The following is a 15,581-nucleotide window of genomic DNA, read 5'->3' on the forward strand; positions in this document are numbered from 1 at the left end:
TCGGGCCCCCACATAGCCACAGAGCCCGGCAGCCTGTGCCCCTGTGCACCGGCCTCTGTCTAGGCTCCCTCACTTCTAACAAGCCCACACGGCTGATTCTGAAAGAACCCGCAAGGTGCCCCGGACACGGGGCGGGGGGGCCTCCCTGGGGAGACAGAAGAGACCGGAGAGCCACCGCCCTGGCAGCCCCGCGTCCCCCCGAGCTCCTCACTTCATGAAATCCGGGGACTTGGCCATCGCGTGCTCAAACTCTGAGAAGGACAGCATGTTGTCATTGTCCAGGTCAGACTCACTCAGGACCTGCCCGGGGCGGGGAGCGGGGAGGGGCCCAGCGTCAGGATGGAGAGGGATACCACACAGGGGGGGCCGCCACGCTCCAGGACCCCTGCCCGCAGCCTCAGGCCCGGTGCATCTGCCTGGCCTTCCTCTTACCCCCGTCCCGCGCCAAGGAAGCTGAGAGAGGAGGCCCCGTGCACTCAGGGCTGCGACTTTCTCGGCTGCTCCCACCCAGAGGAAGATGCCACGGCCCTCGGTTGGCAGCGAGAGCCGGAGAGCGGGGGCGCGCCCCCGGGTCGGGGGTCTGCACTGTGAGGGGCCCGGCCAGCTGGGGACGGCAGTGGCGACACCCTCGGCAGAGGCTACTCGTGGGCTTTGCTTCTGGTTTCCATCCAGACCCAAAGCTTTGCATGTCTCAACAAGTGGGACCATGTCTTAGCCCATTTGGGCCTGGGCCCCCCAGGATGTGTGGGTGTCGTGCTGCGCTGGGACCCTGGGGGAGGGGGGTAGCGAGGGGCAGAGGGGCCTTGCACTGTGTCTCTGATGCTGAGCTGCCATGGGCCCACCTGCAGGCTTGGTGGGAGCGTGGAATTGGGGTTAGGGTGCATTGCTCCAGGACCCTGGCAGGGAGCTGGGGGTGGCTGCCCCCCACCCTCATGCCTGTGTGCCACCCACTGTGGGCCCCCGGCCCGACCCGCCTTCTCCCACCAGGGTGGCCCATCGTCCAGGGGGCTAGGGAAAGGCGGCCCACGGCCCCCAGGCACGCACATGCTTCGCCAGGTCCTCCAGCAGGTCCTCGGCCTCCTCGTCGCTGTTGAGCAGGCGCAGGACAATGCTCTGCAGGTCCTCCTCGTCGATGAAGCCGTTCTCATTAAAATCTGCCGAGAGGAGGCGGCTCCTGGGCTGAGGGCAGGTGGGGGCGGGCGGGAGCCCAGGGGAGGCCCCGCAGAGCCCACCTGTCCTGAGTCAACCCGGGGAGACGCAGCCAGGTGGAGCCCACCGGTCCCAGGTCAACCCGGGAGATGCAGCCAGGCCCAAGGGCTGGGACGCTGCAGCCCCGGGGTCGGCTGCAAACTCAGGCCTAAATAACACGATGAAAACCGCAACAGTAACAGACGGCGACCCAACGCTGACCATGTCCTGGGTCCTTTACCTATTTTATGTCATTTCAGCTTCACAATCAACCTTTACTTAGACTCACTTCACGGACACCGAGGCCCAGGGCCTCATTTTGCCCAAGCTCAGCCCACCACTAGGTGGGAGGGCTGGGATTCGAACCCAGGCCACCCTCTCAGCCCGATCTGGACCTGAGCTCAGAAGCCAGTGCCTCATGGGGTGGCACCGGGCAGCCGGCGGGGGGCAGGCAGGCCCGGGTCTGGGGCCAGGGAGCTGGGCGCGCGGTTCGGTGGCCACGGGTGCCGCCTCCACCTCCTCTGTGCCGTGGGGACAAGGCCCTGGCAGCTTGGCCTCCAAGAGGGACCTCGTTCCCGGCCCCAGGCCACAGGGAAGGGTGGGCGGAGGGGGGAAGGCAGCTGCAGCCCCGGGGCCCCCCCACGTGCCCGGAGGCTGCCCGGTCCCACACAGTCCTGGCATCCCAGGTATCGAGGGCACTGCCTGGCCCCCGCCCGCAGCCCCGCCCCTCCAGGGAGCACCTGACCTTGTCCGACCTCCAGGGCTCCTTTCTGAGTAGAAAATAAGCTCAGGACGCAGGAGCCCCGAGTGCAGCACGGCCCGGTCCGTTTGCACCGTTTCCCGTGCCACCGTGCGGTGCCCGCTTCGGCACCCCCGGACAGATGGCCGCCCTGCCCGCAGCGCCTCCACGCCTCCTCCAGGCTCGAGACCCTCCCTGGGCTCCCTGCCCTCCACGCCCGGCTCCCTGCAGGGTCCCCGACCCCGCCAGTCTCCTCCGGCAGCACCTGGCACCAGCCCTGCCCACCCCGCACAGGCCTCGCGTTGCCTCATCTGCCCGGGCACGGGCGAGCTTCCTGACGACACCCGCTCAGTGGTGCCAGCAGCCACGGGGGGGGGGGGGGGCCTGCTGGGCACCGGGTGCAGAGATGGGCCAGGCTGCTCCCGTCCACCAGGAGCTCCCAGGCTGGGGGTGCAGGGAAGGCCGTCGGGCACCCAAGCAGGGTGGCTCCCGGCAGAGCCGGACGGGTTGCCCGAGAAGGCACCCAGGGCCGCGGGGGCCGGCGTCCGGCTGGGAGACGGGTGTGGACGTGGAGGCCTTTCTGGAGGGCGCTGGTTAGAACCCGAGGGACCTGGGCCCGTAGAGCTGGCAGCAGGAGGACGAGCCGGCGTCGCGAGGGCCCGCGGCGGGAAGGAACGGCGCCAGGGGGCTGCCCCGGGGGTGGGTCCGACAGGAGGGGCCGAGGCTGGGCAGGGCCCGGGAGGGGGCGGAGGCGGGGGGGGGGGTGCATCTGGCAAGGCGGGCCGAGCTGAGGAGGGCCTCGCATGCCAGGGCGGGGCCATTATTCCTGCGCTCTGGGTGACCCACCCCCCAGAACACTCACCCAGTGCCCCGAACCTCTCTTTAGCCCAGGAATAGATGCAGGAGCCTTGAGCAAGTGACAGTAATGACGGCCACCGCTGCGAACCCTTACGGACGCGCCCGGCAGTGGTCCAGGTGCTTTTGGTACTACCGCACATAAGCCTCACGATTCAGATGAAGAAACTGAGTCACGCAGTGAACAGTGAACGCGCCTGCCTTCCTTGGCCTCCTTTCGGCCTCTGGCCTTCAAATGTGGCCCATGTGTCGACAAGTCCCAAGGCCTGGCCCAGCCGGGGCCTCTCCCTGCACTCCAGGCTCTGCAGCTTCTGCCTTCCCGCCTTCTCTGCTGGGAGGTCAAAGGTCCCCCAAACTCCACGCGCCCCAACCCAAGCCGCCCCACCAACCGGCTGCGCTCGTGGCAGGCGGACAGCCCCACCTTCTCCTGATGTTGGGGCACCCCCGACCCACCTCTCACAGCTGTAGCTGTCCCATCAGCAGACCCTCTCACGGCCACCCTCGTGTACCTGCTCCCCTCCCCTTGTCCCTGCTAGGGCCACTGTCCCTCACCTCTCCCCGCCGGCTTTGCAGTCGCCTCCTAAGCAGCTGCCCTGCTCTCGCTCTGCCCTCTTCAATTTATTTGCAACTCAGAGGCCAGAGTGATCTTGTGCATTTTGTCATTTGTCCCATGTCACCCTCCCACCGCCTCCCCTGTCCTGACAGTAACCCCCAAGCCCTCCCCTGCCCCACCCTGCCTCCCTGCTGGTCTCCCATCAGGCCAGGCATGGTCCTGCCTCAGGGCCTTTGCACGCGAGGATCCTGCTCCCGGGGACGCTTTCACCGCAGACACCCCTTGGAATCGCCATTCAGATGCCACCTCCTTGTTCTCATGGCCCAGCACACATCTACGACTGCACCTCCAGCTCCCTTCCCTGCTTTATTTTTCTCCGCAGCACCAAACACTACCTAGATACTAGAGGCTCTACTGAGTAGCGTGTTTATTGCCCGCCGCTAGAACGTAAACTCCACGAGGAGTTTGTCTTTGTGCTCACTGCTGTAGTTGTAGTTCCTACAACAGGGCAGGGACAGAGGAGCTGCTCAAAGAAAATTTGTTGAATAGATGAGCAGACAAACTGCCCGAGGTCATGCTTAGATAAGTGACAGAGACAAGTTAAACCCAAACAGCTGAATCTCAGTGTAACCACTGGTAACTGCCTTTAGTGGAATAAAGTGCTGACTTTTTAGCTGGACATGTGGCCACCCGCAATGACCACTACATTTCCCAGCCTTCTTTGCTGCTAGATGCGGCCATGAGACTAAGTTCTGGCCAATGAGATGTAAGCAAAAGAAGTGCGGGAAACTTCTGGGAACCATCTTTAAAGAGCAACTGCAGGGAAGCGGACTTGGCCCAGTGGTTAGGGCGTCCGCCTACCACATGGGAGGTCCAAGGTTCAAACCCCGGGCCTCCTTGACCCGTGTGCAGCTGGCCCATGCGCAGTGCTGATGCGTGCAAGGAGTGCCATGCCACGCAGGGGTGCCCCTGCATAGGGGAGCCCCATGCCCAAGGAGTGTGCCCTGCAAGGAGTACGCCCCATAAGGAGAGCCGCCCAGCATGAAAGAAAGTGCAGCCTGCCCAGGAATGGTGCCGCCCACACGGAGAGCTAATGCAGCAAGATGATGCAACAAAAAGAAACACAGATTCCCGGTGTTGCTGACAACAACACAAGCAGACAAAAGAAGAACACGCAGCAAAATGGACACAGAGAACAGACAACTGGAGCAGGGGGACGGGGCGGCGGTGGGGGGCAGGGGGGAAGAGGAGAGAAATTTAAAAAAAAGGGTAACTGCAGCCCTTTTGGTCAATGAGGCAACCTCGGGATAAAATGTAGAGTGACAAGAAAGGAGAAACCTGGGTCCTTGACACTGTGGAGCTTTTGAACCACTGGGACAACCACTGGATTTCTACAGCTTAGAGAAACAAGACACCTTCTCATCGCCTTGGGGGTCTGGCAGGCCACTGTCTTTTGGGGAGGTTTCCTGTCATTTGCCACCTTTTTAATCCTAATTTGTTTGAGCCTCAGTTTTTCATTTATAAAATGGGAGCCATAGTGGTTCACAGAGTAATTGGGATGATTAAATAAGAAAATAGCCACAAATCGCCACACAGAAGATGCTCAGGGCGGGAGATGCCTATTGGACGCAGCAGCACCCAGCTCTGGATCACTGATGGTTAAATACTGAAGGTGCAGCCCTCCAGGCGATGGCCCGCCTTGCCGAAGGAGAGACAGAGCTGTATTGGGCTCCTGAAAGAAACGGAGGCCCCAGTGGAGGAGGAAGTTTGCCGGTGTCACAGTGTTCTTCAGTGGCAGAGCCGAGACCTCTGTCTCGTGCCCCGGAGTCTGGACGTGGCAGGGGCACTGCCCTCGCCCGTGAGCACTGCCCTACCCTGGCTGAATGGTTATCGGCCTCGGAGGCTGCGGGCTAAGGCCCCCCGCTGCTGTCGCGCACTGCGAGGGCTCTGAGCAGGCAGAGCGGACGGGAGGGCCAGGGCCGGGCCCGGAGGCAGCGGGCGCCTGCAGTGACGCGGCGCCGCTGGTGAGAAGCTCTGCGGCCTCCGCTGGGGTCCCCGCAGCGTCCCCAGGCTTCCTGCTGGCCCGTCTCCCATACGCAGAGGCTGCAGCCCAGTGACATGGCTCTGGTCCCAAGCCACCTGGAGGCAGAATCACTGGCTGGAGTGAAAATGTGCTCCTGCAGAGTTCACCTCATGTGGGGGTGCATGGGCAGAGGAGGCCGGGAAGGGGCGGGGGGGGGGGGGGGCTCCCGGGGCTGCTGGCCGGCCCTCGGACCAGCAGCTCTGGGAGGGGGGGGCGCTTTGTCTTGCTGGCCCCCAACAGTGCAGGAGCTCGGAGAGCTGGCGGGATCAGCCCTCGGGGCCCCTGGGAGAACCCCATCATCATCCGTGTCATCCCATGCGCACTTTACAAAGGACTCTGGAAAGAAACGAGCCCTCTGATTGAGGGAGAGGGACACGCTGTCATGACCACTCCCTCCCTGGCCTCCCCAGGCGCCGGCGCCCTTTGTGGCTTCCTGGGGTCCAGGGAAGGTGCGGGAAGATGGCCCTGGCGCCTGCCTGCGGGCCCTTTGTGTCCCGCAGCAGCTGTGCTGCTGCAACAGGAAGGCGTTGCTTTCGTGTTGGTCTCTGACAGGTAGAAAATGTCCTCGGAGGGGCTGAGACACGGAGGTGAGGCGTGACCCTGGAGCCCGTAGCCGAGACCCAGGGGCTCACCCCTGCTGGATTCTTTCTCCCCGTCTCTCCTCCTAACAGAACTGTGGTTCTGGCTTAGGATGACCCCAGGTTCAGCTTAAAATACTCAGCTTTCCCATCTCCCCTGCATCCACGGGTGGCCATATAATACAGTTCTGGCCAGTGAATTATAAACCAAGTGGGGGAGGGAGGACTCCCAAAGCATTCGTTATAGGGGAGTAGATTTATCTATGCCTGAGATCTACATCTTGCCCTTATCCTTTTTCTCCCATCCCCCTTTCTTCTGGTCTGGAATGCAGATGAGATGCCTGTAGGCACAGCAGCCATTTTGTGATTATGAGGAGTACCATTTCCATACTGCTATCTTTGATGGCATATTAGGAAGCTTGAAGGAGCCTGGGCCTTTGTAACTTCCTTGGGTCAGTGCCCCAACTCTGGACTGCCCGCTTCCAGACTTTTTTTTTTTTAAACATGGGGTCTGTTATAGGCAACTGAATGAAATTCTAACTGATATAATGGGTTAGGGCAGTAGTTCTCAAACTCTGCTGCATGTTAGAATCACCCAGGAGGCTTTGAAAAGGGCCAGCGACCAGGACATACCCAATACCATTACATCAGATGTCTGGGGGGGGGCCCAAGTGTCACTATTTTTTAAAACACCCTAGCAGGAAGCAGATTTGGTTCACCTAATAGAGCATCTGCCTACCACATGGGAGGTCCAGGGTTTAAACCCAGGGCCTCCTGACCCGTGTGGAGCTGGCCCATGTGCAGTGCTGATGTGTGCAAGGAGTGCCGTCTACACAGGGGTGTCCCCCGCGTAGGGGAGCCCCATGCACAAGGAGTGCACCCCATAAGGAGAGCTGCCCAGCACACACACAAAAAAGTGCAGCCTTCCCAGGAGTGGTGACGCACACAGAGAGAGCTGATGCAACAAGATGACGCAACAAAAAGAGACGCAGTCTCCCCCTGCCACTGACAAGAATACAAGCAGACACAGAACACACAGTGAATGGACACAGAGAGCAGACAACTGGGGTGGGCAGGGAAGAGGAGAGAAATAAATACATCTTAAAAATATAAAACACCCTAGGCGATTCCAATGTGCAGACAAGCTTGAGGTCCAGTGAATTCGGTACAGTGGGAGCGTGTGGGGATCTTGTTAAAATGCAGATTCTTAGTCAGTAGTTCTGAGACGTGACCCGAGATTCTGCATTTGCAATACGTTTCCAGGCAACGCTGACGCGGCAGGTCTACGGGCTGCACCTTAGTAGCTGGGGGTTAGAGGCATCGGCTACAAATACCATCACCACCGCCACCTTTCTGTCTCCTCTTTTTCCTTCTTTTTTTCCTCCTCTTCTTCTTCCTTTGTGGTACTCTGCTCCCTACCCCCCACTTTTTGAGGCATTAGGCTTAGGCGTTCATCTCTCCCGTCTCTAATCCTCCTGACAGCTCTGTAAGGTAACAAATCTTCCGAGCCCAGAGAGAATTAAGATTTGTCTGGCACAGCTGATGAAGCCTTGGAGTTTATGGGTCCCCTGGCATCTATTTGCACAGCTGATTTGCATGAAGGTTTCGAGCTTTTTGTTTTTGTGCTTGGGCTCAAGGAGGAAGGCAACGGTCCATTCGAGGGGGAGGTGGGGGGCAGGGAGCCCCGGAAAGAGGCCGTGGGGGAGGAGACAAGGCCCCTGCGGGGGCAGTGTGGCCACTCGGCCTGGCCGCTTGGGGGTCAGGGCTTCCTCTTTGCGGAGCTGAACACAATTCGGCTCCTGTGCCTTGGAAGCTCAAGAGCGCCTCCTGCTCTTCGGCTCCTCCCGGGGCTGGGTGGGTTTGTTTTGTCTTGGAAGCCATGGAAAGGCAAGCAAGGCAGACCTCTTCGTGGCCATCTGCCCGACCTGCCCTTCACCACCCCTGAGAAGTGCCCCCGCCCCCAAGGGTGGGCTAATGGAGCGTGTCGGTGTGGGGACCTCTGCTGCTTTTCAGCTGTGGTTGAGTAGACCAGGGGCAGTAAATCACCGGTTCAGCCAAGCCCATCAGCCTCTCTTGAGAAGACAGAGGTGAGAAACAGATGCTTGTGGCTGGACATTGCGTGTGGGGCCCTGGGGTAATCATCACGGGCCCAAAGGCAACAGAGGCACAAAAACGAGATCTGGAGAAAGCAAACCATGATGCAGGTGCACAGAGAGGAGCAGAGAGGCAAGCCTGGGCCGCCAGGGAGGGAGGAGGAGAGAGTTGCCGTCTCCCTGATCGTGTTCCGGCTGCAGCCACGGCCCCCAGGAGGCCTGCGGCAGCTCACCGTGGGCTCCGGGTGGCTCCTGGCAGACGGCCTCTGTGATGCCCCATCGCCCCTGCGTCCCGGTCACACCTTTATATAATCCCCACCCCTGTAGTGTGGGCAGGACCTATGACTTGCTTCTAATGGATGGACAGTGGCAAAGGAGGTTGGCGATCACTTCCGTGATTATATCATGTTGCATAAAATTCCTTCTTGCTAGCAGGTTGACTCAAGATTCTCTCTCTCGGGCGGCGGACTTGGCCCAGTGGTTAGGGCATCCGCCTACCACATGGGAGGTCCGCAGTTCAAACCCCGGGCCTCCTTGACCCGTGTGGAGCTGGCCCATGTGCAGAGCTGATGCGCACAAGGAGTGCCCTGCCACGCAGGGGTGCCCCCTGCACAGGGGAGCCCCACGTGCAAGGAGTGCGCCCCGTAAGGAGAGCTGCCCAGCGTGAAAGAAAGCGCAGCCTGCCCAGGAATGGTGCTGCACACATGGAGAACTGACACAAGATGATGCAACAAAAAGAAAACACAGACTCCCATGCCGCTGACGACAACAGAAGTGGACAAAGAAGATGCAGCAAATAGACACAGAGAACAGACAACTGGGGTGGGGGGGGGAGGGGAGAGAAATAAATAAATAAATAAATAAATCTTAAAAAAAAAAAAGATTCTCTCTCTCTTTGTCTGTCTTTGGACTTAGTGCAAAGCCCAAATGGCAACAAGCTGAGGGAAGCCTCTGGAACCTGAGGACAGCTTCCAGTAATGGCCAGCAGGAGGACGGGCCCCAAGCTCCCAGCTGAAAGGAAAGGAATTCTGCCAAAACCCTGAATGAGCTTGGAAGCAGATCTTGCCCCAGTAGAGCCTGCAGAGGAGAATGCAACTGGTCAGCCCCGTGACTGCAGCCGGATGACTCTAAGAGGAGGACCCAGCAGAGCGGTGCCCAGACGCCCGATCCCAGGAATTGTGAGATAACCAGTACCTGTGGTTTAACGCCACTAAGTTAGTGGTAATCTGTTAGACGCAATAGAAGAGTAATATTCCGCTGTCTGCCTTCAGGTGCCTTTTACACAGGTGGGTTTCTGTGACTTGCAACCTAAAGGCTCTCTGCTAAGACAAGAGCCCCAGCCTGGGCCAGCGTTCTTCCAGAGCTGCTGCCCCATCCAGAAGGTACTGGCAGGAGGCAGCAGGGCTTTAGCCAGTACAGCAAATGTTTTGTGGTGGGAGCTCTGGCAGAGTGGCAGTAACTGGTGAGCAAGGACTCTTTGGATATATCTGGGAACTGGCAAGTACCGGAAATACTTGGGCGTAAGGAAGGAGAAACACCTGTAGTGGCAGGTGGGGGGGGGTTGCTACAGAGCCAACAGAATTTTGGTCTGTGATTTCATTTGTTTCTATTCTGCTTAGGGTTCACGGAGTTCTTGAATATATAAATTTGTGCCTTTCATCAAATTTAGGGGATCATTATTTCTATTGATTCATCTTCAAGTTTACTCACTCTTTCCCGTCTCATTTCCATTTTGCCGTTAAGTTCATCCACTGAATTTTTAAAATTTCAGGTGCTTTGGTTCTCCATTCCATGTTTTCCATTTGATTCTTTTTATGGCTTCTATTTCTCTGCTGCTATTTCCTATCTTTTCATTCATTCTGAGCATATTTTCTTTTATGTTATTGAGCAGGGTTATAATAACTCCTTGTTCGCTAATTTCAACATACAGGTCAGATAGGAGTCAGTCTCCATTGATTGGTTTTTCTCTTGAGAATGGATCAATATTTCTGGGTATGTTCATATCTATCAAGTCATTTTGTGTTGCATAATTGTAAGGGTTATGTTGTGGAGACTCTAGATTCTGTTATATTCCTCTAAAGAGTCCTTTTTGTTTTTTAAAAAAGGTATTTTTACAGGCAGTTGGTTGAACTCAAACTGCAAACCAGTCACTTGCGATCTCATTAAAATGAGGTGGCAGCTCAAATCTCAGTTCAGTTCTTCCATCCTTAGCTGTGCTGCTTTGAGTTTGCTAAAGGTGGGTGTGTTTGGAAACAAGGTGGATCAGAAGTCAGACCAAGATTTGGGTATAGTTTATACACAAAACTGGGCTCCCTGTCCCTGCCCCAACTCTCTTGTTTCATTGACTGTCTCCTCACTGTCTAGAGGCTGTGATTGTCCCAAACCCTCTAATTCTTCACTGGCTGCAGCCTACTCTCAGGCAAAAAAAAAAAAAAAAAAAAAAAAAATTGGGGGGTAAAGGGTGGGAATCCATCCAGTGGCATTTTCTTCTGCCAGCGTCAACTCCCTCTAGAATCTGTCTGCTTTGGGTGACTCTCTAGTGCTGTCAGGTAGGCGATTTTTATATGTTGTTCAAAATTTATAGTTGCTCTCTGTGAGAGGGACGGTTTGATAGGTGCGTACTCAGCCATTCTCAGGAGTCTGGTTTCACGTGTGCTTACTGGATGGTGAGCCTGACGACACAGGGGTGACAGAATATGACCAAGCCCTCTTAATGTTGAAAAACTGAGGCCTCCTTCCACCCCATTCTATGCATGTTCACTTGGGTACAAAAATAAGAAGTTTCCCACCCTGTGGAGACAGGCAAGGAAGACAGGTGAGAGGCCATTTCCATGCACGTGTCCGTTGGGGCCACGGAGTTGTCCTGATGCTCTCAGAGCCTCCCGCGTCAGGCTGAGTGAAGGCGTCTCTGGATCTCTTTGCTGCTTTCCTTTTCATTCCTTTTGAGAATTCCAGGCTGTGCGAAGGGGACGTTTGCCTGGTGAAAAGCAGACCTTTGGCAGGGCATCATGGCTGCTCCAGACAGACTTAGAAACCAAAATATGTCACAGGACCCCAGAGAGCATCGCTCTCACTTCCCTTGTTTTAGAGGTGAGGAAACTGATGCCCAGAAAAGTGAAATGACTTTCCAAAGACTGCTCAGGCCTTTGAAAGGGACCAGCACTCGAGTCTCTTGACTTCACACCCGATGCTCTTTCTGCCAACAAGCACAGCCCGTTCCTCTGCCCCGTACATCGTCCCCTCTCTCCGACCTGCCGGGACCTCTGTAAAATACCACGACAATGACGCCGTTTGCCTCTGATGATGGGGGTAGGGCGCATGGAGCCACAGAAAGAAGCAGTTGTCCACCTTTTGTTCCATTCCAGGGTACTTGAGCAACCAGATACACACAATAAACGGATGTCGATGAATGATGCCAGGTGTGCTGCTTCCTCAACACTCCCCCCATCCCACCCCTCAATTACACAGAGATTTTGCACCCACCGTAAATGCGGAAGGCGTACTCGATCTTCAGGCTGGGGCAGGCCTGCTCGCTGAAGACCGACGCCATGCCCAGCACGTCCTCGAAGGAGAAGACGTTGTTGTGCGAGAACACTCTGCAGATTCGGTCTCTGAAGGGGTTAACCTGTGGGGGAGGGAGAGGAAGGGGGCCTGTCAGTGTCAGGTTCATGCCCCCCACCTGCTCGTCTGCTGGAAGAACTTCATCCTTAGCTGGAGAAGTAAACAACAGCAACAACCCAAGAGTAGAAGCTGCCTCAGTGAGCCAGGGCCCCAGGCGTGACGGGAGAGGGGGTTCCCGGGGGTGGGATCCCGTGCTTAGTTCCCCCCACAGCTGGCTCCTCCTACACTCTCATCCCAAAGACTTGTTTTGTGATTGTGTGATTTTTTTTTTTAATTCTTATTTTAAAAATGTATTTCTTTTTTTTGTTGTTGAAAATAGTACATTTTATTTTATTTTTTTAATGAACTTTTTTTTGTTGGATTTTTGAAGATACATAGATCCCAAGAAATGTTACATTAAAAAATATAAGAGGGGAAGCAGCTGTGGCTCATTCAGTTGGGCTCCTGTCTACCATATGGGAGGCCCTGGGTTTGTGTCCCGGGGTCTTCTTGTGAAGGCAGGTTCGCCTGCATGCCGTGGAGTGCCACCCGGCCTGCAGATGCCACAGAGCACCACCCGGCCAGGAAGCGCCGCAGAGAGCCTATTCAGCAAGGTGATGCAACAAAAAAGGGAGTCAAGTAAAAACACGGAAGAGTGCACAGCGAATGGACACAGAGAGCAGACAGCAAGCAAGCTGCAAAGGGGAAGGGGAAATAAAATAAATAAATACAGGAGGCGGAGGACTTGGCCCAGTGGTTAGGGTGCCCGTCTACCACATGGGAGGTCCACGGTTCAAACCCCGGGCCTCCTTGACCCACGTGGAGCTGGCCCATGCGCAGTGCTGATGCGCGCAAGGAGTGCTGTGCCACACGGGGTTGTCCCCAGTGTAGGGGAGCCCCACGTGCAAGGAGTGCACCCCGTAAAGAGAGCCGCCCAGCGCAAAAGAAAGTGCAGCCTGCCCAGGAATGATGCCACACACACGGAGAGCTGACACAGCAAGATGACGCAACAAAAAGAAACACAGAATCCCGTGCCGCTGACAACAACAGAGGCGGACAAAGAAGACGCAGCAAATAGACACAGAGAACAGACAACCGGGGTGGGGGGGGGCAGGGGAGAGAAATAAATAAATAAATAAATCTTTTAAAAATAAAAAAATAAATAAATACACAGAACACACAGCGAATGGACACGGAGAGCAGACAGCATGCAAAAAGCCACAAGGGAGGATATAAAAAAATATGTAAGAGGTTCCCATATATCCCAAACCCCACCCCACCCCGCTCCTCCCACATCAACAACCTCCTTCATCACTGCGGCACATCCATGACATTTGGTGAATGCACCTTGGAGCACTGTTGCACGGCGTGGATGACAGTTCACATTGTAGTTTACACTCTCCCCCAGTACATTGTGTGATTCTTTTTCATTGTTACTATTTTTTCTCTATTTTATGTAGAAAACTCGGAAAATACCCGCCCCCCCCAAAAGTATAAAGAAAAGGATAAAAATAGTTTGTGAACCACTTCCCAGAATTAAGCGCGGTTGACACATGGACTGCGGACGCCAGACAGAGCTCGGCTTGAGTCCTGGCTTCGCTATTCGCTGGTGAGTGACCTTGGACAAGTCGTGCATCTCCCAGAGTCCAGGCTTTCTCGTGGACCTGACCAGGTGGGGTCCTGGCTACACCTACCTGATAGGAGGGTCAGGACCAGCACGGTAGGTTCAAGGCTGCCCAGTGACCGACAAATAACAGCCAACAAACGGTAGCTGCTAGTTGTTCTCCCCCTGCCCTGCCTCTTGGCAGACCTGCTCTAGTGTTGCCAAGTGACCCCGGAATCAACCCAGATCACCTTTCGTTAGATGCACCTCTGCTAAGAAAGCGGTTTCATTTTGCAAATTCACACAGAAGATGTGAATGACCAACAGCTTTTCCATCTTGCCGGTTTCTCATTAGTCGATGCCAATCTTGGTTCGCTTTTCCTAGGCGCCCTTTCACTGCCGGAGCATCTTTTCCAGCCTCCAGGCTTCTTGCATTGGGGTCAGTCCTGGCTCTGCCTCGAGCAGGCCGAGGCCCCCCGCCCTCTTCGTGGCACCTGAGCACAGCCCCAGCCCCGGCGGCCTGCGTCCCCATCGGTCGCTGGAGCTGCCCAGCAGGCAACTCCTACTTGACTTTCTGGGCTTGAGTCTCTCTTCCTTTTCGACACGTGAGAATTGCTCCTTCATTTCTTTTGAACTCAGCCGCGTATTCAAATGCATGGTTTTATTTCATTCAGCGTATCTGTGCAGTTGAGGGGGGAGAGGGGACATTCCGTGACATTCTGTGGCTATGTAGTTCTCAAACTTTAGCGAGCATGTGAGTCACCTGGCGTGATGGTTAAAAGCTTGAGCTCCAGCTCCCACATCAGAGCTCCTGACTTAGAAGTTCTGGGGTACAGCCCAGGGATCTGCATTGTAAACAGGAGCCCCAGGCGACAGGGCCTGGGACCCTCCAGGCGGCCCTGCTAGGACCCCCAGACGAGCCCCTGCTCTGCCCGGCTCCTCCACCCTTTTGCCTCAACATCCCCCGGAAATCCTCGATTTGACCGCCCCAAATGCGTGCTGCGAAGGGTTATCTCCCGGTGTGTGTCCCAGGTGGCGTGTGCCAGCTAAGGGGCTTCACAGATGACATGACCAAGTTTTACCTAAATTAACTCTCACAGACGGCTCTGTGGCTAAACGGGATTCCTGCACGGAAACCGCAATTGAGGACACTGCTTAGAATGCAAATGCAAGAGAACAAGAAAATGTCAGGGCGGATACCTCTCCGACTCAAAACACGTGGATTCTTCTCCACGAGGCGGGAGGCAGGAGAGGCCCACGGGCCATGATGAGCCGCCTCTGTGGCCGCTCTCCTTTCCCGTGCTCACGCAGGCGCCGGGAGCAGCCACGAGCTCCCTGCGTCAGCACGCGTCCCGGCAGGCGATGGCAGCCGCACCTTCTTAGGGCCCTCCCCCAGTGCTTGGCTTTGCTGGCAGAGCCAGGAGGAGGCGGGGGCCAGAAAGCCAGGGCAGCCCCTCCCTGGAGGCACGGCACACGATTCTGATGTCCACACACACACCGTTTGTCTTACAGGGTTGGGAAGGGGCCGTTGACTCATAGCGGGTGGTGGCAAGAGAAGAACATGGAACACAGCATGGCAGCGCTGCAGACTGCTGGAGATGCAGAGAAAATATTACCGAAGGTAGAAACAAGCCTTAGAGCAAGTTTCGCACTGTAGAAGGTTTGCTAACTCGCCGGACGCAAGAACAGATGTTTCTAACGTGGTTTTCTGGAATTCCGTTTCGATCATGAGATACGCGAAGAACCACCTTTCTGTGAGCCACTAAAGCCAAAGGGCCACATAGACCAAACGTGAAATGACTTCTCTGATTAAAAAAACACCACTGGGGGGGGGATTAGTGAGCGTGATCACTGCTGGGGTGGCTGCACCCCGAGAAAAGGGGATTCTGGGGTAACGGCCGCTCCACCCACGGGGAGCCAAGGCCCTTGCCTGACTCACTGCAGGTGCAGCAGGCAAGCAGCGGAATCCAGAAGCGTACAAAGTGCGACAGGATGCATCACTGGGATGAGTCTATCTTTTTAGAGTTTAAAATATAACAACACTCACACAATACTTTGTTCTAAAACGGGAGTGACCATGAAAATCTTTTGAACCACTTGGAGGTTGAATCTCTTGGCAAAGTACTTAAAAGAGTCATCAGACTTCAAGAAGATGAATTATGCATTTTGCTTGTTGAAAAAGACAAGTGTTCCAAAGTTACCGACCTTGTTAGGATGGCACATGACTGTTGGCGGTTTGCTATCCAGCAGATATTCTCCAAAAAGTGAACTCAGATTCATCTGCCCTAA

At 56.0% G+C, this 15,581-nt stretch overlaps 1 protein-coding gene across 1 annotated transcript in view; it reads right to left on the minus strand.

The window, feature by feature from the left end:
* The window catches only part of CIB4 (calcium and integrin binding family member 4), a 70,860-nt gene that overhangs the window by 1,686 nt on the left and 53,593 nt on the right, over positions 1-15,581 (minus strand). The window contains exons 4-6 of the mRNA XM_004451484.3: positions 11,573-11,714; positions 1,045-1,154; positions 212-300 (exon numbers count right to left, since the gene is read on the minus strand). Coding sequence (XP_004451541.1) covers positions 212-300; positions 1,045-1,154; positions 11,573-11,714 — 341 coding nt within the window. The remainder of the gene's footprint in view (positions 1-211; positions 301-1,044; positions 1,155-11,572; positions 11,715-15,581) is intronic.

This window comes from Dasypus novemcinctus, chromosome 25 (genome assembly GCF_030445035.2).
Source record: "Dasypus novemcinctus isolate mDasNov1 chromosome 25, mDasNov1.1.hap2, whole genome shotgun sequence".
Classification (NCBI taxonomy): Eukaryota; Metazoa; Chordata; class Mammalia; order Cingulata; family Dasypodidae; genus Dasypus; species Dasypus novemcinctus.